This window comes from Anabrus simplex, chromosome 3 (genome assembly GCF_040414725.1).
Source record: "Anabrus simplex isolate iqAnaSimp1 chromosome 3, ASM4041472v1, whole genome shotgun sequence".
Taxonomy (NCBI): Eukaryota; Metazoa; Arthropoda; class Insecta; order Orthoptera; family Tettigoniidae; genus Anabrus; species Anabrus simplex.
Window position 1 is genome coordinate 321777940 of NC_090267.1, and position 21322 is coordinate 321799261.

At 37.4% G+C, this 21322-nt stretch overlaps 1 protein-coding gene across 3 annotated transcripts in view; it reads left to right on the forward strand.

Annotated features, from left to right (window-relative positions):
* Positions 1 to 21322, forward strand: part of LOC136866305 (influenza virus NS1A-binding protein homolog) — a 361110-nt gene that overhangs the window by 298350 nt on the left and 41438 nt on the right. For all 3 annotated transcript variants that reach the window (XM_067143147.2, XM_068226692.1, XM_067143148.2), the window contains 6 exons: positions 1191 to 1373; positions 1553 to 1684; positions 1763 to 1889; positions 2484 to 2705; positions 11126 to 11371; positions 20926 to 21051. In XM_067143147.2, coding sequence (XP_066999248.1) covers positions 1191 to 1373; positions 1553 to 1684; positions 1763 to 1889; positions 2484 to 2705; positions 11126 to 11371; positions 20926 to 21051 — 1036 coding nt within the window. The remainder of the gene's footprint in view (positions 1 to 1190; positions 1374 to 1552; positions 1685 to 1762; positions 1890 to 2483; positions 2706 to 11125; positions 11372 to 20925; positions 21052 to 21322) is intronic.

The window sequence follows — 21322 nt, forward strand, 5'->3', positions numbered from 1 at the left end:
ACTAGCATATGCCTGCGGCTTCGCCTGTTTATTAATTCAATTACGATTTAATAGCATCTAACGCAAAAGTTGCTTGCTGATGGCGCTGACAGCTTCATTTCTTGAAGCAGAAATCACTCTTTTGATACAGCCATGAGTGATCGGTGAAATGCTGTGTCCACGTATGTTAAAACTTTCAGATCTCTACGTCCCATAGATTTGGCTGGGCATTGCACACATACACACAAACAATTCTGGATAACACTGACAGAATGAAAATAGCTTCTTACGGCTTGGACTTAAAATAGCATCTTGGTTGCTATATGTATTCCTTTTTTTTTTTTAACAAAATTGTCTTTACGTCGCACAGACACAGATGGGTTTTACGACGACAGTGGGATAGGAAGGGGCTGGGAGTTCGAAGGAAGCGGCCGTGGCCTTAACTAAGGTAAAACCCCAGCATTAACCTGGTGTGAAAATGGTAAACCACTGAAAACTATGTTCAGGGCTGCCGACAGTGGAGTTTGAGCCCACTATCTTCTGAATGCAAGCTCACTGATGTGTGCCCCTAACCGCATGGCCAGCTCCCTCAGTTTACTATTCCTTGTTTATCTGTTTTACGTTTCCTCTGAATAAAATATAAAATGATAAAATACGAGGTTAAGTTAGTTGAAAGAAAATACAGTTCCTGTTTTATTGCTGATATACTGAAATCCTCGTATTATTCTGACATTTTAATGAATAAAATGAATATCAGATAAATGAATAAAACGATTAAAAGTAATATAAACAGATCTTTACCTGTATAAATATTTATCGACCAATAAGCCTACATTAAAAATATTCAGATCTCTGTGTGCCGTAGATTTGCCTGGGCATCACACGCGTGCGCACACACACTTCTTTTTATTATTATAGGTGAAATATGTACTACTGATATGTAAATTTGCCTAAGGAAAAAAAAAAAATTGTACCCATTAGGTGGCAGATTACTTTGAGAAACCCCATGTTAAGTTCTCTAGTGACCAAATCTTTGCATATGTCTCATTTAACGTATTTTCATGCCTAACATACACCATGTCACTTGTTGTGATTTTGCTGATTAAAGTTACTCTGCATTCCGCCCATTTGTTTTTGTTATCTGTTCAAGCCCATTTCCTCCTCATTGTTGTTGATTATTAATAATAATACAATTATCTTTTTATTTGCAGTTCGATACGGTCTCAAAATCTAAAATCTTGCTCTCACTGCCCTGTGTTCGTGTGGAAGTATTGAATCAAACTCGTCAGGAAATGTCTCTTGTGAAGGGAGATTCTGTGTGTCAGTTGGCACTGGAATGGGTGCAACGTCGGTATGAAGAGGATAATATTCCTTTGGAGGAACTGACTGAGAAAGTGAGTTAAGCCTAATGTATTGTTTGAATCATGTCGGGGATGAATTACAGAGCTACAGGACTATTTTCTTCTTCGTTAAACTGTGACAGTTTATAAGACTAGATTTCTTCTTTTTGGAACCATGCTAATTGTGCTGGTGAATGAACCTGTTGAGTTAACCATTTGTTTTTAAATTTCAGACTTACTTGCTGTACTTGGCTCTGGACAATTCTCTACAGGATTGTTCTGAACTTCCTACAGGTGATCTGAGTGATTCTGAGATTGTACAGGATTATAAAAAGATGGCTAAGAAGACTCAGAGAAATCCAAAAGTAAGGTTCAGTCATTCATATTTATCAGAAATTCTAGCTGTTAATAACTTTGAGGTACTCATATTGTTTCTTTTGCAGTCTCGCCGCAAGAATCAGCTGCAGCCTGCCAAACCACGAGTTATTATTTACTCTCGTGATATCAATGAGCGAACTGAACAGCAAGAGGAGTACAATTGGAATCTCATTTCAGCAACCAAAGTTGGGGGTACGTCTTGTTTACCAGTTTACTAGTACATAAAGTGGAAATGCACTGTGGTTACCTGAACATGTTAATAAGACATTGTTGAGGCTTGTAGGACATGGTTCTGTGGGGTGTGTAGTTCCCAAAGTTTCAGTGAAAACTACATTTGTTATTTTCAAGGATCCATTAGCTCTGGTATCTGTAAAACTCGTAATAGACCACTGCACTGGAGCCTACAAATTTGAGAAACTTGCGTTTTCATGACGATGGCTGTGAAAGCCTAAGCACTGTCACTTAAGCTTGGTTAGTAACACCCAACCCCCTCTCCGTTCATAATATTCTCTGTAGTTTCTTCCAATTTCCAAAATTTGATGGCCCCTACCCTCCTGATGGCATTTTATTCTTATGAGCTGTAAGAATAGAACTTGAATTACAAAATTAGGCAAATATTTACTTGATAATTTTTCATAAATCTCTTTGTTCGCATGTGACCCTGCAATTCCTTCCCTGTTAATTACTGTGTCTGTTCTTCTATTGCTTCCATAATATATTGACTATCCTTTGGTACATTTTACTGCATTAACTTGATTCAGAGGATTTAAATAATTTTTGTTTTAGAACACACATTCCTGTCACTGGTGACTGTGGGTGGTAATCTGGCTACTATGTCTGTAATGCTGCGCCTCAATCAGCCATCAACACCATCACCTGTTGCAACACCTGTTGCAAGCCGTCCAGCCAGTGAAGAGAAGCCTGATTTGTATTGTGTGATGGCCAACATGAGCTCTGTGAAATGTGCTGTGGGCTGTGCTAACCTGAATGGCTCCCTCTTAGTATGTGGTAAGTTTACCTCATTTATTTCTGTTAGGGAGGAATGGTTTTACTCAGTCTGTAAACACTAGGAATGTTGCAAAATATATTTCAGAAAATTAAAACTTTCATTCATGTTTATCTTAAGAATGCTTTGCTCATTGCAAGTAACTCTTAATGGAAATATTTTGAGGGTTAGAGCACATACATAGTAATGCCTTTGGTTAAAAGGGTATAATAATGGTAGTTTTGCAGCATTGCTTTAAATAAAAATGTTTGTAAATTCTTTGATTTAATAATTAAATGTGCTTATGTACACAGTGTGAACAAAATGGAATGCAGTATTTAGTTCTCAGAAAAAAATAATTCACACAAATAGTTGCTCATATTTCATTTCTGTTGCAACACATCACTTCACAAAAGTCAGGTTGTTATAGAATTGCTGATCGTCCTTATGACGCAACATTTTCAGTTCCTGTAGGTGCCAATATTTCGTGTTGCTTTCAGTGGCTTCCCAAACAACTGAGGCGGCTCAAATTTAACCTCATGGAAATGGCTGAAAATCCTCCTCAGATGAAACCTTGTTCTCAATGTCTATCACTTGGGTACTTCAGAACTCATAAATCAGCACCCATAGTCATTTGGTGATATACTGGGTCGAATTGCAGGTTTTTGTGAGTGTAGTCTTTTAAAAGAGTATGATCAACTTCCTTAACTGGATTAGGGCAAGGCTTGATCATTATTTGGTCGGCTGCCACTGCATACTGCCTTGGAAGATAATTGTTCTGTTTTTCAATTTGTTTTTAATGGTAGTGTGAACAGAGTTGCTCACCATCTGCGTGTGAAATATTTGTGTTATTTCTGTCTTGCTCTCCACTGCTAATTTCAGGAGTGCACCAGATAAAAATGGTGTTCGTAGAATCATTCATGAGAGAAAATTCTTAAATGGTGTTTTTCTTTGTCCTTTTGAGTACCTCTGTCATATAAGTAAAAATAAATAATTCAAACACTGGAGCCTTCAAATTCACTGCAATTTCATTGAATCATTTCAAAGTAGTGTTGTAAGTAGTTAAGGCATGAACAGTAAAATAAGCAATACCGGTAGTTAATTTGTTTTTGAAATACACAGCACCAGCATTTAGAAATGGACTATTTGTAAGCCCATTGGTAGCACAAGAGCCTTCCTTTGACTATAGTAGTTGTTTATCTTTCAGTTTTTGTTCTTACCTCATGTAGCTGAGGGCCGCAGACATAGGATACACCCACGGTATCCCCTGCCTATCATAAGAGGGGACTAAAAAGAGCAACCAAGGGATGATCAAATTAGAACCATGAGACTACTTGTAAGTAGTACCACCATGTGGGGAACACCATGGGTCGCTTTTACTTGCGTGTAGTACCACTATGTTTGGTACAAAGTAGGTTTGTGGTTAGTAGCAACAGAGTGTGTTGCATGCTTTTACAGTACCGTACCTGTGATTAGTATCACTATATGACCGACACCATGGTTCTGCCTTGCCTATGATTAGTACGCACTATATGAACACTACGGGATAGTGCGGGGTGCCTGTGGTTAATACGTTATGTGATGAACACCATATGTTTGCGTTGCCTGTAAATGGCGCTGCAATGTGCGAAATACCATAGGTCTGTATTACATGTGCGAATTTCATTACCTGTGAGTAGTACCATAATGTGTGGAATACTGCGAGTCTACTCTATTTTTGATTAGTACTGCAACATGACAAATACCATGGTCCTACTTTTCTAGCGGTAAGTACTATTATGAAGGGCAGATGACTTGGATTTTGGACCCCTTTAGACTACAAGCATCCTTGATTCAGTTTCGTGCTATAGAAGCAGTCCCTTGATCAGTAACACTATTCCTTCATGTCAGTTTCTGTGAATTTGAGGCATTGCAGGTCGGATCCACCGATTGTTTTAAATTCATATCCATCCATTCATTCTTCGTCCTCATGTTTTGAATTCTGGTCGGTGGATTATCATTCACTTTTAATTTGTCACCACATTTCATCTCATTTCGCACCATTAGAGGCAGATGGCCTAGATGTTAGGCCGCTTTAAACAACAAGCATCATCATCATTTTGTTCTCCAGCCAGGCCTTTCTGCTGGATGTGTTACACTTATTCAAGCTGAGATATATTTCCAGTCTTGTGACAAAAGCAAATACCACATTCTTTTTTTTTTTTTTTTTTTTTTTGGCTTGTAAATGCTTATGCCAGCTTCTGCTTGATTTTCCATGATCATGGAATTCTTTCCTTGTCTTTGTGTTGATCGTATCCAACTATCCTCAAATGTTGAAAGTGCTCCAGTATGAAGCAGCCACAATAGCTTTATCACTGACTAATAAAGTCTTCAATTTGGATTTCCACAGGGCAGTTTGGACAGTGAAATAGATGCTAAAGGTCTTGAATTTCAGTTGCAGTCTGCATTCTGTGTAACCCCATCTTTTAAGTGTAGCCTTGGTTCTAGGCATTCCACTTCTTATCCTCTTCAGGGTCTTCCAGTGTCTATGCTACCAAACGTGGCATTTTCTATAGCAGACTTGATATCTTCAAAAGCTTTAACAGCAGTGGCAGATAGAGGTAGTGAGGCTTGGCACAGAGGTTGAATTTTTGCCAAAAAGTTTGATACGAAGGGCGAATAATGTGAGAACACATGAGAAAATGCCAAGTGGTCCCTTAAGAGATAGGTGGTCACATGGAATAGAATAGTCTCTGAGCAGTTTCAGTCGATCAGGATCAGGCCTAATAGTCTTACTGATTGTATATCCCAAGAGTCTGATGCATTGTGAGAAGTAGCTTTTCTCAGAGTTGAATGTTAGATTACACTTCAGGGCAGCTTTAAGGAATTTATCGAGGTTCACATAGTGTTCATCTTGACATACTGTGACATAATCTAGGTAAGCGTAGATATCCGTAAGACCTTCAGCTTAAATGATCTCGTCAATGACTCTCTGGAATGCTGCTACTCCATTTATCACACCCAGTGATATCTTGGTGAACTGGAACAATTTTCCACAAGTCTCGAAAGCAGTGAAGGGGCGATCGTGCTCAGGGATGGGTACCTGATAGTAAGCACTACGTAAATCACTGGTACTGAAAACTTCATATCTTGCCACCTGTGTAATTATATTGTTTTGTGGAAGGGGGTAGGCATCCAAAAGGGTGTGAAATTAATAGTACAAGACCATGCAACATTTATGATTAGATGTCGATGCGACATGTACCTGAGCTCTCAAAGGGGAAATACTCCTCTCAATTACACCTTCCTTCAGTAGTTTTTCAATTTCAGCTGCAATGAATTTCGAATCAATAGCGACAAGATTTAACAACTATAGGTTTAGTATCAAATACATCAAGATAGCGACCGCCAATGTAGTGACAAAAATATAGCATTGCTGGGAATCAGCGAGACCAAAGGAAAAGGTGAAAGGAAACTAAAGAAAGCATACACCTTATAATGTAGTGGAGGAAGAGAAGCCAAAAATGGTGTAGGTCTCATAAAAAACATAAAAAGGAATACCTAGAATTGGTGGAAAACATAAATGACAGGTTGATTAAGGTCAGATTGAGACTTGAAACTGGTGTTAGATATAATTCAAGGGTATGCTCCACAAACAGGAAATGCAGATATGGATCTACAGGAATACCTTGAATATCTGATACGCCATATACAGGACAAACAAGTTGTGATCATAGGAGACATAAATGTCCAAGTAGGTCAGGAAAGAAAAGGAGATGAAGAGATTATGGGTCCATTTGGATATGGGAAGAGAAACAAGGCTGGAGATATTTTGGTAGACTTTTGTAGAAGAAATGAGCTGATCACTGGTAACACATGGTTTAGAAAGAAAATCATTCAGAAGAAAACAAGATATAGTTGGGATAACAAAATCAAAACTCTGATAGATTACATTTTAGTCAAGAAAGGTAACAGGAAAATTTTGGTAGATGTAACAGCCCTCCCAAGTGAATCTTTCGAAGGAGATCAGAGTTGTGATAGCTAAGTTAAAGATGGGAAAGGTACAAAAGATGACAGATTAGGCAGAGAAAGCTAAGGGTGTGGAAATTGCAGAAGGAAGACATCGGATGGGTCGAAGAAGAATGGGCATACTTCAAAACGGTCGTGGTGGAGTCTGCAGAAAAGACCTGTGGAAGAATATCAGGAAGGAAGAAAGATCAAGAAACGCCCTGGTGGAATGACAGGGTAAAAGATATAGTTAAAAGGAAGAAACAGGCTTGGAAAAGATGGGTGAGAAACAGAACAGAATACAGGCACTGCAAGGAGGAGTGCTCTAAGGTGGTTCAAGAAGAGAAACAGAAATGCTGGCAAAAATTCACTGAATCTCTGCAAGATGATACCACCAGAAGCAAAAAGATCTTATTCCAGCGCATTAAAAAGAAGAAAAACCCAGGTGAAGATGCTAACTTCATTAAAAATGAACAGGAGGAAGTGTTGACACAGAAGCAGTATATATTGAAGAGGTGGGGAAAATACTTCACAACGTGCAAAATACCTCGGTACAAGTAGAAATCAAAGAACCAGATTTAGTGCAGATGGAAGATAAGGAAAACAAGGTGTCCATGGCAGAGAATGAGTGGGCCACTAAAAGAATGAAATGAGGCAAGGCAGCTGGAATTGATGAGGTCATCATACAAATGATAATAGCAGCAGGAGCAGTTGGTCTACAGTGGTTGTATTGACTCTTCAGAGTGATATGGAGAGAGAAGAATGTTCCAAAAGAGTGGGCAAAAGGGGTCATTATACCAATTTTCAAGAAAGGAGACGGGAAGCAATGTCAAAATTGCAGAGGAGTGATGCTGATACCTCATAAAGCTAAGATCCTTAAAAGAATCTTGGATAAATGAATAAGAGGCAGAGTGAAGGGAAAATTGGGAGAACACCGGTATGGATTCAGAAGAGGCAGGTCCCCATTTGACCCAATATTTACATTGCGTCAAATGATGGAAAGGTATTGGGAATATAGAAAGGACATGGTAGTAACGTTTCTAGATATTGAAAAGGCATATGACAGTGTCCCAAGGAAATTGGTATGGAAAACATTGACAGAGTCACAGATTGGGAATGAAGCAATGCAGATGGTAATAGCATTGTATCAAAATTGCAAAAGTTGTGTTAGAACCAAAGTGGGTCAAACTGAATGGTTCAGAGTTGAGACAGGCTTAAAATAGGGAAGGGGGCCGATGACCTTCGATGTTAGGCCCCTTTAAACAACAAGCATCATCATCATCATCAAGATCAGCCTTACTCTTCATTATCATCATGGATAGAATTCTACATAATATCAAGGAGATGATGATAGGCAAGCAAGTAAAGTCTATGTTCTTTGCTGATCACATTGTAGTTTGGGGAGATAATGAATAGGAAGTACAGACACAACTTGGTTTATGGAATGAGGAGATAAGAAATTATGGAATGAAGATTAGTAGTGCGAAAAGCAAGACTTTGATCATGACGAGAGGAAACCGAAAATCCAGGGGAGTGATAAAAATAGGATATGAACCTCTTGAATTAGTGAACTTTTTAAAATATTTGGACATTGTGATGTCACAAGATGGAAATTTGGATGGAGAAATTGATTTAAGAATACAGCAGTCTGCAAGTTCATACCAGTGTGCGAGAGACATTGTACGGAACAAAAATGTGCCAATGAAGTGCAAGGTTTTTATACTCGTCCTATTATAAACCTGTACTGACCTATGCTTCCGTTAACCAAACGGAACCAAAGTAAGATACAAGCAGCTGAAATGAGGTTCTTGAGGAGCATACAGAAAAAGGCAAGACGAGATAGAATACGAAATGAGGAAATAAGGAGAAGCGTGGGAGTGTTTAAACTTCAAGAAGAGATCGATATAGCAAAACTAAAATGGTTAGGACACATGATGAGAATGCCAGGAGTGAGAATACCAAAGAGAACATTCATGGATACAGAAACTGGAAAGAGGCTTAGGGGACATCCTAGAATGAGATGGAGGAGCTCTGTTGTGGACTGTATTGCAAATAGCAATAAAGTACTAGAAGAGGAATGGTGGAAAGATCGAGTAAGGTGGAGGGCTTTGGTACACTACTCTACCCAGAGAGAATCTGGAAAAGAGAATGGAAGTAGTAGTAGTAGTAGTAGTAGTAGTAGTAGTTTACAATCAGGCGATAAGTTAGAAAATAGTTCAGCAGGCTTAACTTTGGCTGCCGCTAGTCCACAAATACGGAGAGGGGCTTTGGAACCTCCGAAGTCGAACTGGACAGAGGAGTGCATCTTCATTAAGTCACGACCAATTATCAGATCACAACAGAGGTTAGGCAGGACTGACAATACTATTTTTGAATAATAGTGTCCACACATTCTAATATCTTCAGTACATTGACCAGTGATTTGTGTGTGGTAGAAGCAGGACCCACTTCTACAGAGGTAGGGTGAATTTTTAAATTCATTTCTTGAGTGATATGGTTGTCTATAAAGCTTGGATCACTACCAGAGTCAAGCATGCCCGAAATAGAATGCCCGTTAATCATCACGCCTCTCTTAATCTTTGATATTTGAGAAGATATAGAGCACGAAGTGGTTACTGACAATAGGGCAGTTTGTTGTAATTTGCTGGGTTTAACCTGGGTAGACCTACACACTGTAGCCCAGTGTCCATGTTTTCCACAGGAATTGCAAACGGAATCCTTGACAGGGCATTTGCTCCTGGGATGCTAACGTAAACCACAAAAGTTGCATTTAGAGAGCGGTAATGCCACTGTGGAATCGGGAGGAAGGACATTATCCTCAACTGGAGAGTTATTATTTACTTTTCGTCACGTCAGGTCTTAAGGATAGATATTGCACCATTATAAGAACGGCAAGAACTTGCGTGTTCGTAGACTACAGGAGATATATAGTTTATTAGCAGACAGCTTTCGCTCTTTCTGTCTACCGGAAATTCTCTTGGGAAGTTTTGGAACATTTGGGACCAGTGATTCCAGCGAGTTGTGGCTGTTGGCGAATCTGGATCCAAGTCGAGTACAGTTACTTTCAGGTGGTGATCCATTAAATTTATTTAATAAATTGTTAAAAAAAAGGGTTAGGAATGACTGTTGAGCTCTTCGTAGGTTTTATTAAACAAATCTCAGCATATAGTTATGAGACTGTTGTGTAATAAGTGAATAAGGTTAACAATAAGTCAAAGGACATTAAATGTATATCCAAAGAGTTCTAGTATGCTACATTCCATATAACTAACTTCCATAGAAGTTTTATCATCACACTTAGTCAAATAGCTTGCATATTTTGTATTACCTTGTATAAATGAAAGAATATTAATAAATGGTTGTTAGAATTTCCCCCTCCCCCTCCTTCATAAAACAGTTCTGTGAAATTTTCTCTGAATTGATTGTCATAGTACAATTGAACCAAAGTGTGTGCATGTTAAGTATGTGTTGGGTAAAGAATAATGTTGTTCGTTCTTTCAAATATGCATCACATACGGGGTGGGAGAACTGTCCATTACAGGAGATGCTGGAAACCATGATTACAATGCACCAATCGGTTACTGTCATGTCTGTACATGCGCATCTCCCGAGTAAGTCGCGGTGTCATTACGTGCGAGCGAGTGCGAGGAGCGGACGTGTTTAGTGATCAGTTGAATAAACATAAGATGGTGCTCACGATAAAACTGCATGTTCATTGTAAAGTGTTGCATTGAAGCACGACTCGTGGGAAACCTGTGCGGAACTGTTTGCGACAGAGTTGAAGACTGGAAGTATTTCGGCAAAACCTCCAGCAAAGTCTGCAATGCAAAACTTCATGGCAAAATAGCGTGAAACAGGCTCTGTAGTGAATAAAATCCTTAACTATTGGAAAAGTGTTCGAACGCCAGAAAACATTGCTTGAGTGAAGGAAAGCTTAGAATGAAGTCAAAATATCAGTGCTGTTTATCTGTGCAAGTGGGAATTAAGAGATTGTCATGTCGAAATATTATCAAAAAGGGCCGTGCTTCTGAATCCTTAAGAATTTACTGTTGTGCATGTGTTAAAGCATCAAACAAACTTAGAGTTCTGCCTGTGGTTTCTGAATAAGTGGAGTCAGGACTTAGGATCCTCAGTTTTTCATTTCTTCAGATGAGGTAATTTCCAGCACCTTCTGTGATCATTAGCAAGGCTCAATCCCGGGTCAGTCCCAGTGTAAATATTTTCCGAGCCAGTTTTATTTTGCCCACCCGGTATAAATTACATTCAACTATATATTGAAAAGTGTAAATTTATAGTCATATATAAGTGTAGAAATGTTAGAAATAAGCTTTCTTAAAATTGGAGTCAAACTATAAAAGAGAAACTGACACTTGATCACCATGTTTACTATGTACAGTATTTCAAATTGGAAGAGTCTGATCCTGAAAGGTGTATTACAATGATATCTTATATTTAGGTGGCTATGACCGTGCTGAATGCCTGCGAAATGTTGAGTCATATGATCCTGGTTCCAACCTGTGGGTTACTCTAGCACCCATGAAAGAAGCACGAGGCCGTTTCAACATCGCTGTTGTGAAGGGACGGGTATATGCTGTAGGTGGTAGTAATGGTACCACTGAATTGGCCACAGTGGAGATGTATGATCCAGAAGCGAAGACATGGACACGAATTGCTTCATTACCTCTTGCTCGCTGCAATACAGGCATGTCTAGTTTCTTACTTCTTACTCTAATGTTAAGAAAGGAGAGGGATAATGAAAGGATAACAGGTATACAGCATCATTTTAATATTAGGTGATAATTTGTGTTGCATAAGGTATAGTCTAAATTCTTTTATTGATATTTGCTAACTGTTGACTTGGATAGTCAGAAGACAGCTTAACATTAAATATGGATTTAAAAATTTGGTAGTAATTATTCTGGTCAAGCAGTAAGCTAGGAGCATAATTTTGATCCATTTTTAATTTTTCTGTCATTTCTTCTATCCTTGTTAAGTTGTTGATGTTTAAAAACTTCCTTGTGGATGAGACACATTTACTATGCAAGTGACACTACTCACTCTCACACTCATGCAGAGATGAGATTTGTATACATCTCCATGTAGAACTATGCGATACATTCAGTTATAATACATACACATACTCACACACTCACATATTTACTTTGTTTTTACAAATCAGCAAAATGCATTTGAGTATCTTCTTAGAATGTCACTTGAAATTCTTACCTTATGAGGTATATTGGTTCAGAAAATGTTGCTAGTCCTTTTGTAAAAGGTTCCATTGTACATTAGGTAGGAAATGAGAAGGAAGTCAGTAGAGACTTGTAAAATATGCTGATTTTTTTGTGATTTCTTTGGAAGTTATGCATAAGCATTGTAGTTAAAATTCTCTACAAAATTATCAGTTCAGTTATGAATAATGTAACTGCATTTTTTCACTTCATAAGTTTTGTGTGCTGTTCTGTGCTGTGGAATAACTTCAACTACAGCATTCCAGAATAAGACAGGTCAACCTCCCACAAAAATTCTCCACTCAGCTGTGTAGTTCACAAATTTCAGTGTATCTTTGAAAATTTTTTTGATGGAAGTTCACTTCTGTTGACACTGTATAGGAAGTCCCATGTTGTGACAAAAAATTAACTGAGTAAATGGAGTAATTCTACATAAATGAATTGCCCAAACCCATGAGCTAAGATCTTGGTTAACTAATATTATATGAATCTAATGTAATATTAGTAGAGACCTCACAGTGATGAATAAAATGCTTCATTATTGGAGAAAAAATAATTAAAGGCGATAGATAAAGCAGTAGAAACAAGATAAGCAGTAAATAAAGTAGTTCAGTAAACTGAGTTAATGTTTAATGCATCAGATAGTAAATATCATAAGCTAATGCAGGCCTGATAGCAATAATAATACTAATACACGATGGGTGTGCCTAAGAACTGTAGAAAATTCACTTTGCTAAAGTAAACAATTCTGCCGAGAAATCAACGCTACCGTATTTACTCCACCTCTTATTTTTGACTGAATATTTGCATACATTTTTGTGACGATTAAGAGCCGCACATTCAATTCGTTGGCTTGTCGCAAGAATGAATGTCTACCTTAACAATCAGAAAGGGCCACTGCTACGCACAGTCTGACCCCAACCATTGTGGAGCTTGTTAGTAAATATTTTTCATGGGGAAAGTTAAGTTACATGGCTTCATTGAAGCAAAAAATGGTGGTGGTGGTGGTGGTGGTGGGGGAATATCAGAGCAGTACACGATGGGTGTGCCTAAGAACTGTAGAAAATTCACTTTGCTAAAGTAAACAATTCTGCCGAGAAATCAACGCTACCGTATTTACTCCACCTCTTATTTTTGACTGAATATTTGCATACATTTTTGTGACGATTAAGAGCCGCACATTCAATTCGTTGGCTTGTCGCAAGAATGAATGTCTACCTTAACAATCAGAAAGGGCCACTGCTACGCACAGTCTGACCCCAACCATTGTGGAGCTTGTTAGTAAATATTTTTCATGGGGAAAGTTAAGTTACATGGCTTCATTGAAGCAAAAAATGGTGGTGGTGGTGGTGGTGGGGGAATATCAGAGCAGCAGGATGTGAGTTTTATGTTTATGAAAAACAATTGAGAAATTGGAGAAAGCAGCAAGTGGCATTTCATGGCCCAAAACAGGACTAGTTCCCAGGTGGTGAAACATTAACTGGAAGGGATGAAAGATGCAGAACAGCGATTGGATTGTTTCTCATGAAATGTTACAACTGAAAGCATGGGAAATTGTGTGATCGCAAGGTATTCCGGGAAACTCGTTCAAGGCAAGTTACGGGGGGTGTTGATGTGGACATAATAATCTGTCATTGGGGTGGAAAAAGTGTTTATGCCAGAAACTGCCTAAGGACTGCTTCGATCAAGTTGGAGTTTCATAGGCATCGAAACTTGTATCTCCTCTCGCATATTGGCAGTGCTGACCAAACCCCTGTGTATTTTGACATTGCAAGGATCACTACTGTTCTGAGAATGGAACGGCCAGTGTTCTAATTAAAATTATTGGCAACGAAAAGTTGTGTTGTATGGTGATGTAAGCCATTATCGCTGACAGCCATAAACTATCTCTGTACGTTATATTTAAAAGCAAAACATTATCGAAGAAAATCGCAATCCCGACTGGTATCCACGAGACGAAAGTGAAACTAGCCAGTCTGCTTGTGATTCAGAGTAAATGTTCATAATCAGTGTTTTTTAATGATATGGTACTGAATGATTATAATGTATTTTTTTCTCCCAATTTAAAAAAAATGTAAACTATCTAGCTCCTTTGCAAGTGAAAGGCCTGCAGTGTTGATAAATTATGAATGAAGTATAAACTTATAAATAGCCTCCATGTACAGTTTCAATATTTCTTTGATTTTTGTACATTGGTAAACGAGTTAAAATCGTTTGAGTGTATCCAGTAAAATATTTCGAGAAATAAGTTCAACTACATAGGCAATATTACTCATTTTGTACAGCATATAAATTACTGTGTTACCGATTACTTTTGTGTGTTGTTGGTCGTATTAATATATGGCAATTGTAAAAATGTGATGCAATGCCAGCTCAGCACGGGGATGTGAATGAGCTCACGACAACGCGCGAGAAATCGAAGGATGAATCTCAGACCAGGCACACAAACAAGCTGACGTAGGAACACAGTGCACACATCTAATTTGATGTCAAGATTTGTGGTTTGTGGTTTTCACCTTTAATGTGACGTCGTGCAAGCATACTGGTCAAAACAAGTCGTCCTTTCAGCATGTTGCCTGAGTAATGTTTTAATAATAGGCTTTCATCTTGGCGTGTAGTACTGGCACATAACTTGTTTCAAGTAATTGACTGAACACAACTGTTGTTAATGAATATCCCCACGAATGTACTTGTAAAGTTTTGAGGTAATGAAGTAATACACATGAACTGTTGTGGTAATAGAATGCATATTATATCATGTAGAGGTGTGGAAAACTATGGTACATATGATTCAGGCAAATACAGTAATCCAATCTTTGACTAATATGAAGTCTGTATAGTTTGGAATAAACAGGCAGGAAAATCCATCTTAAAGCAGTCACTGAATACTCATTCGAGGCAATAAATTACTATATTGTATTCCGGAGCAAAATCGGCCACCTGTAAGCAATCATTTGATATTCATTTTTGGAGTTTCGTTTACATTAAATGAAGCATTCTTATTAAAAAAAAGACTTTTCCAGTTCTGTAGTTTCTTCAGAACAGCGTTTTGGCTGATGGAAATGCCCAATTTGTATTTCCCATTGCCATTTGAATTTGTCACGAGGAATTGTCGGGGTTTGAGTTCAACTTCGGATTTCTATACTCCTGAATCCTAAGAAATTTCTAGCGTATGCTCCTTACTGAAGTAATTCAAAGATGATTTCAGTGCAGAGATTCCATTAATGTGTAAAACTCATTTAAAAAAAAAAAGTGGAAAAGTCCAGGTTAGAATTTGAATACCTTAAATATGGTTCAGAATAGTACAAACTGACCAGTGTTCAGTCCTTCATAATCTAGAAACTGCACATTTCAGTTATTCATTTACATTTGTGTGGTAAGCATGTGAAGAAGGAAAGATGTCAAGATGCTGGTCGGTACTCTTAACCTTTTCTGAACAGTATTCTGACTGAATATTCTGAGTTTCTTTTTAGACCCTATGAAAGAAATATTCTGTGATATCTTCAGGTTTTGTTTTCATTGTCATTGTACTCAGTATGGAACTCAAATGCATTTACTTACACTAATTTAGACACTTCACATCTTTATCATTGTACAAAATACATTCCATTAGCTATCATGCATTGCTGAATTGCAGAAATGTTCATACTTGATCAGAAATGCAGAGAATATTTGATAAAATTAATATTTAATGTAAATTATCAAGATAATAAGTTTGTTATTGTGTGGAACCTGTTTGTTGGGTAAGAGTTGCTTTGTAAATAAATTCATACCATGTAATTAGGTATTTTAGCTTACAATTAGAATAGGCACTCTGGAACGTGGAAATGAAGTGCAATACACTACTAGTTTTAGTGCTGCATGAGTTTGAGAGAAGCCTGGGAATGAACTGCAGCCAAACAGTTGCTAAACATTATCCTACCTTAGAAATAACTAGCTCAAATTTTACATTCACAGACAAGATTGATTTGGAGCTGGCTCCATAATAGAAGAAAACTCCAGCTCCAGAGTTGGCTTAACTGTGGCCACTGACCTGGTTGTCATGGCTTTGTTACCAGATGTTGGTCGGCTCATATCCATTTAGTTCAAAACTTAACACTTTGCTTTAGAGATCTTCGTTACTCTTTCACTTTTGTGACCAGGTGATTTTGTTACTGTTGCCGAAAATGGCAGTGTGTGAAGATCTGGAGATGTCCTTGTCCTTTTGTGTTTATCTTTCTCCTAGTCCCTTCTCTCTATTGCTCTCTTCCCACATTAACCTGTCATGTTATCTTGTCGTGCATTCCTAGTCACGGTCCTATCTTCATATATATATGGGTATGACTTTTGAAATGTTATAAAAATAATTCACACACAGGAGACTATCAGTGCAATAGTGGCCGAGCAACATATTTTGTTAAATAATGTGATATCGGCCTATAATAGCCCATTAAGGGACCGGAATCTGGTGCACAAACATGTTGTGATGGCACATCATGAATGTTGGTGAGAGATGGCTTTGGCCACTGTAGACACTGAATTTAGGCTATAAAGGACTATTATAGGCCAATATTGCACTTCATTAAAAAAAGAATGTTGATTAGATCATTATTGTGTTGATTGTATCATATGTACCTTATGGAATAGCAAATGCTAAAATGGATGACTGAACTGGGAAAAATGTTTTTTTGGGTTTATGATCATTAATAAACTGTTGCTTGCCTCCAATCTGAAATTAGAAATACCACTTGAAATGATCAATGTTTGGGTGCTCAGTATAATAAGATACATATTGCCCTCTTCACCTTCTGGTTCCAAAAAGAAGGCTTCCAGAATTTGTTCGCGCTGATAATGAAATCTGCTGGGAGTTTAAAGATGACTCTGTTGGTATATTTGTTTTACTTACTACATTGATCATCATATTTGTTTTTATTAATTTTGAAAATAAAAATATTCTCATCATTTGTGATCACGAGCACATTCTGTCTAATTCTAAGCACAATCATGATATGAAATAGACCACTATTTCACATTACATAAAAAAGTCTTAACCCAGTGACATTGACAAGGTAGGAATGTAGAGGGAGAAGGTGAATGAGTGCCTTCAGGAGCATTTTCCAGTGGTAACATTGTGAGTGTGTCTTTATAATTCTGTTCCCAGATGGGTTTTATAGCTCGGCACTGCCTACCCCTCCTGCTTGGTAACAGTTCTTAGGCTCAGGTAAGAGGCAGTCATGTTGCTACTAAATGGCAGGAAGTGTAAGGGGATCTGGTTTTCAAGGTAATACAGTACTTGCTGCACTTCATATGCTCACTGTGTTGGAAATTTGATTTCTCATGAGGTTTATTTTAATTATGTTTTCCCCAAAGAAATTTGAATGATGCCTACAATCAATTTACTAAATCATTAGTGTCCACTAAATGTTCCATATCAATTTTATAAAACCCAGTTGATGTAAAATCAGTTTCAAATAGTTTTTCATTTTTCTTTAACAAGTATTTATACATTAATGTTGGTTTCCTTGAATGGCAGATCTTCTGGCACATTTGTCCAGTACTGAACGAACATTTACAGGTACGTGTGTCATTGCAGTCCTGGACTGTGAGGTTGGAGACATGAAATAATACTATACTCGCACCACAGACTGTACTGACAAGAGCCCTGTAGCTGTGTGGTTTTGGTAGCTGGTCTCATATAGCACTTCATCAAGGGCAGTGAAGGTAATTCTTACTTGTCTTTCCCCACTTGCCATGAACTTGCTTTCAATTAAAACTCTTGTTTTTCCTATTTACTTTTCAGCAGTTGAGTTGCGTCAGCCAAGTTTGATGTGTGCCAGAACGTGAAGGAAGAATGCTCCAGTCCTTAGACATCAAAGTTACAATAAAGGGCTTACAAAATTTACTGGCCAATAATTTTACTGTTGAAGGAGAATGCTTAAGTGCTGGTTTGTCTTGGATGATTCAGATTTTTATTTGAAATAGTTTTTAATGTTTTGGTGCAAATGTAACTGCTTATCTTAGCTGTTAGAAGGCTGTGTTGTTCAGCTTGCTTTCTTGACATTCAAACATACCAAGACATGAGCACTCTTGCTTTGACATTTTGTTGGCCTCCTTTGCAAAATCAAAGTCCCATCATTGACATGGTGAGTAGATTTTTCTAGAGTATTTTGTTAAGAGTATTATTTTATCCATTCATTAGCTGACATTTCTCAGATATTGCTCAGTTTTCTTGAAAGGGAAATGCTCCTGAAAATGAAAGTGTAACAGTGGAATTGCTTAATGAACTGGCATCCAACAGTAACTTCACAACATGATACATTGTATAGAGGTGCTTAACAGCTAACCTTATTGGAGACAGTTGGCTACTTGCATGCAAGATACTTTCTTTCAGTGGTATACAGGTCAAGGTTTCAGTTTGTAGAGTTATTTGTGTATTCTGAAATATCAAGGAATTTTGTGTCATTTCAGAGAAATTTATTTCCAGCTTTTCATTTCTGTCTTTTTTTTCCTTTTTTATTTGTCCCTCTCCCTTCTTCTTTTACTAAATAACGTTTTTATTATTTTATTTGCTGTGATAGGTTAAAAAATAATTTCCATTGTTAGAAGGCTGTGTAGTTGTCTGTATGTTATTACTGTATTTTCAGTTCAATGATAAGGGTGGAGGGTTAGAAGAAACTAGCAGGAGAATTGTATGTTCATTTTCAAGCTTCAAGAAGTCTTAAGTGATGAGCATAGGATGAACAGGAGGGTAGGGGAGTTGACAACTGAACTGTAATAGGTGAATTTGAAATCTAATAGTTTGTGATAGCAAGAGGCAATGTATTGAATTTTAATCCTGTTCCTGTGAAGTAAAGTAGTCAAGAATTCTCATTAACATGCCATCTTCCTGAAAATTCAGCTGTGTTAATTGAGAAGTTGGTAATCTTCCTTAAATATGCTACACTGCAGAATCTGAAGGCATTCTAATTAAAATGAATAATGTTACTAATTTTATATTAGCAACTTACCTTATGGTTTTAGTTTTATGTAAAAATCTCAATGCTAATGGACTTGGTTTGAATGTCTCTTAAAATTGAAACTGCAGTTGGTTTCTAAAATACAAAGTTAACAGTGACATCATTATTTCGTAAGAGCATAGGTTGACAGCTGTGTGTGAACATAGCCAATAAAAGAAAAATGACATCTTGTAAGTTAGGAGCCCTTGTGTTAGTTCTACAGCCAACTACTTTTCCATCGCCTAGAGATTTTGGTGATATACAATATACAGTCGAACCTCCTTTCTGCGGACACAGTCGGTTCCGAGGAAAATTGTCCGTTATGAGAGGTGTCCGCTAAAACAAGTTTGTAAAAATAATCAAACCTGAAGTATAAGCATACATATCTTTATTTTTATTATTCTAAGTCATTTCTGTGTTAGTATTTCATAGAGAGTTATTATAAGTGATTTTACTTAATTTACAAACATTACAGCTTTGTGAAGTAATCTATTGTTACTCATGTTTAACAGACAACTGAAATGATAACGGTATTTGTCTCACTAATTAGCGCCTGTACTGTCCTTTTCTTCTCAAGTTGACTACCTGAGCTCAACCTTATCAGCGACAGTCCGAGTTATGAATAGAATGATGCAAGAAGGGAAGAAAATCCCCAGGCAACTTGTGAGTCAACAGTCTCTGGTAGCATTTCTGGGCAATTAGAATTCTTGGTATAGGCCCATACACCACTAGGTAGAACTGCATTCCGATGTACCTTCTCTCCCCCTGCACTCAAAATAGTGTACAAGCATTTAAGAGGGATTTCCTTACATTTGAAGAATGGTTTTAAAAGAAAGGGCGAAATGTGGTCCGGCGTAATAAGTTGTCCTGCAACGTGTAAAGTGTCCGCTTAAGTCAAGTGGACGGGACAATTGGCGATGCCGCTGTCCGGAGTTTGAGGTGTCCGCTTATGTGAGGCCAATTTAACACTTGTCTTATGTAAAATAAAATCGGTTCAGAGGAAAATTGTCCGTATAGGGAGGTGTCCGCTGAATAAGGGTGTCCGTTAGTGCAGGTTCGACTGTATATGTAATGAAGAGAACAACCACATGTTCAAATTTATATCATAGAAAGGAAGGTATTATTACAAATTTTGATGTAGAGTTCACTTCAAAATAGTTTCTTAATTTATACTTTGGGATCCCTTAAAAAAATTTAACAATCTTTTTTGGAAGTTAATTTTAATCTGATATTTATCCACCACGTTTGGTATTGATTCCAAATGGAGATATTCCACTTGGAATATACAGTTGATGTGAAGTTTTCCTTTACTCTTGGAAGAAACAAATATTACCTTCAACACAATGTTCATTTTGCACATCAGAAACACACTACCCAGTTGTCAAGTTGTCTAAATCTGATTTTCAAATGAGCCTTAGTCTCTTTTCAACTGTAATTGCGCCTCGTTTGAATTACGTTATATATATGCCCAGCAAGCTCCATACCATTCTTGAAAGGACTTACAAGGTTTATTTTAACATACATTTATTCTGAAATGTGCACAAGATTGCTTGGGATTTCTTCTGGTGGTGGGAATATTGCTTAAAGATCAGTTGTCTTTTTCAGGGGAAATTATGAAGTTCAATTTTTTTCCTAAAATTAAGGTTTTACTTCTTATGACAGCCTGCATTTCAGTTGAATTATATCGGGCAGGAAGTTAACCACCAGGCTTACGGAAACACACTTCTTCTTATCCATTTCCTTATCACTGCTGCAGACAGAAGGATGAAGAAAGATTTAAATAATTCCATTTCGTCTCCACTGCTCTGTCCAGAGAGATTTAGTGAACATGGACTGGTGGATAAGTTTTGTCCCTTTCTTTTTTGTTTTTATATTTAGTGCAATTATTTATTTTATTTTGCTGCAATATTCAACTGTTTTATGTACATATGCTTTTTCTATGCTTTAACAGTGAGAAGTATCAGGGAGATTTGTTGTGTTGGAGTGTGTGTGTTATTTGTTATATAACATATTGTAACATTATACTAATCTTTACTTTCTTCGTTCAACAGGTGTGTGTGGACTGAATGACAAAATTTACTGTGTTGGTGGCTGGAATGGTCAGGTCGGCATCAAGCAGTGTGATGTTTTCGATCCAGCTACTGGTCAGTGGCGTAGCATAGCTCCATTGCAAACTGGTACGTTGATCTGTAAGCGGAGAAATATTTTTAAATTAGTAAAAAAAAATTAACTTTTTGTATGTACACTGAAAATTTTATACTTTAATCAATTCTTGAACTAATAACTACACTAGCTGGCAAAAGAAGTGTATCATTTGAAATTTTGAAAAGTCTCTATTTACTTAAAACCTTGTTTTTTAAAATTGATTATGCAACACATTGCATTGACTGTGCCATTATTCTCATTTTCAAAGGTCACTATTATTTTCTTAAAAAGACATAAAATATA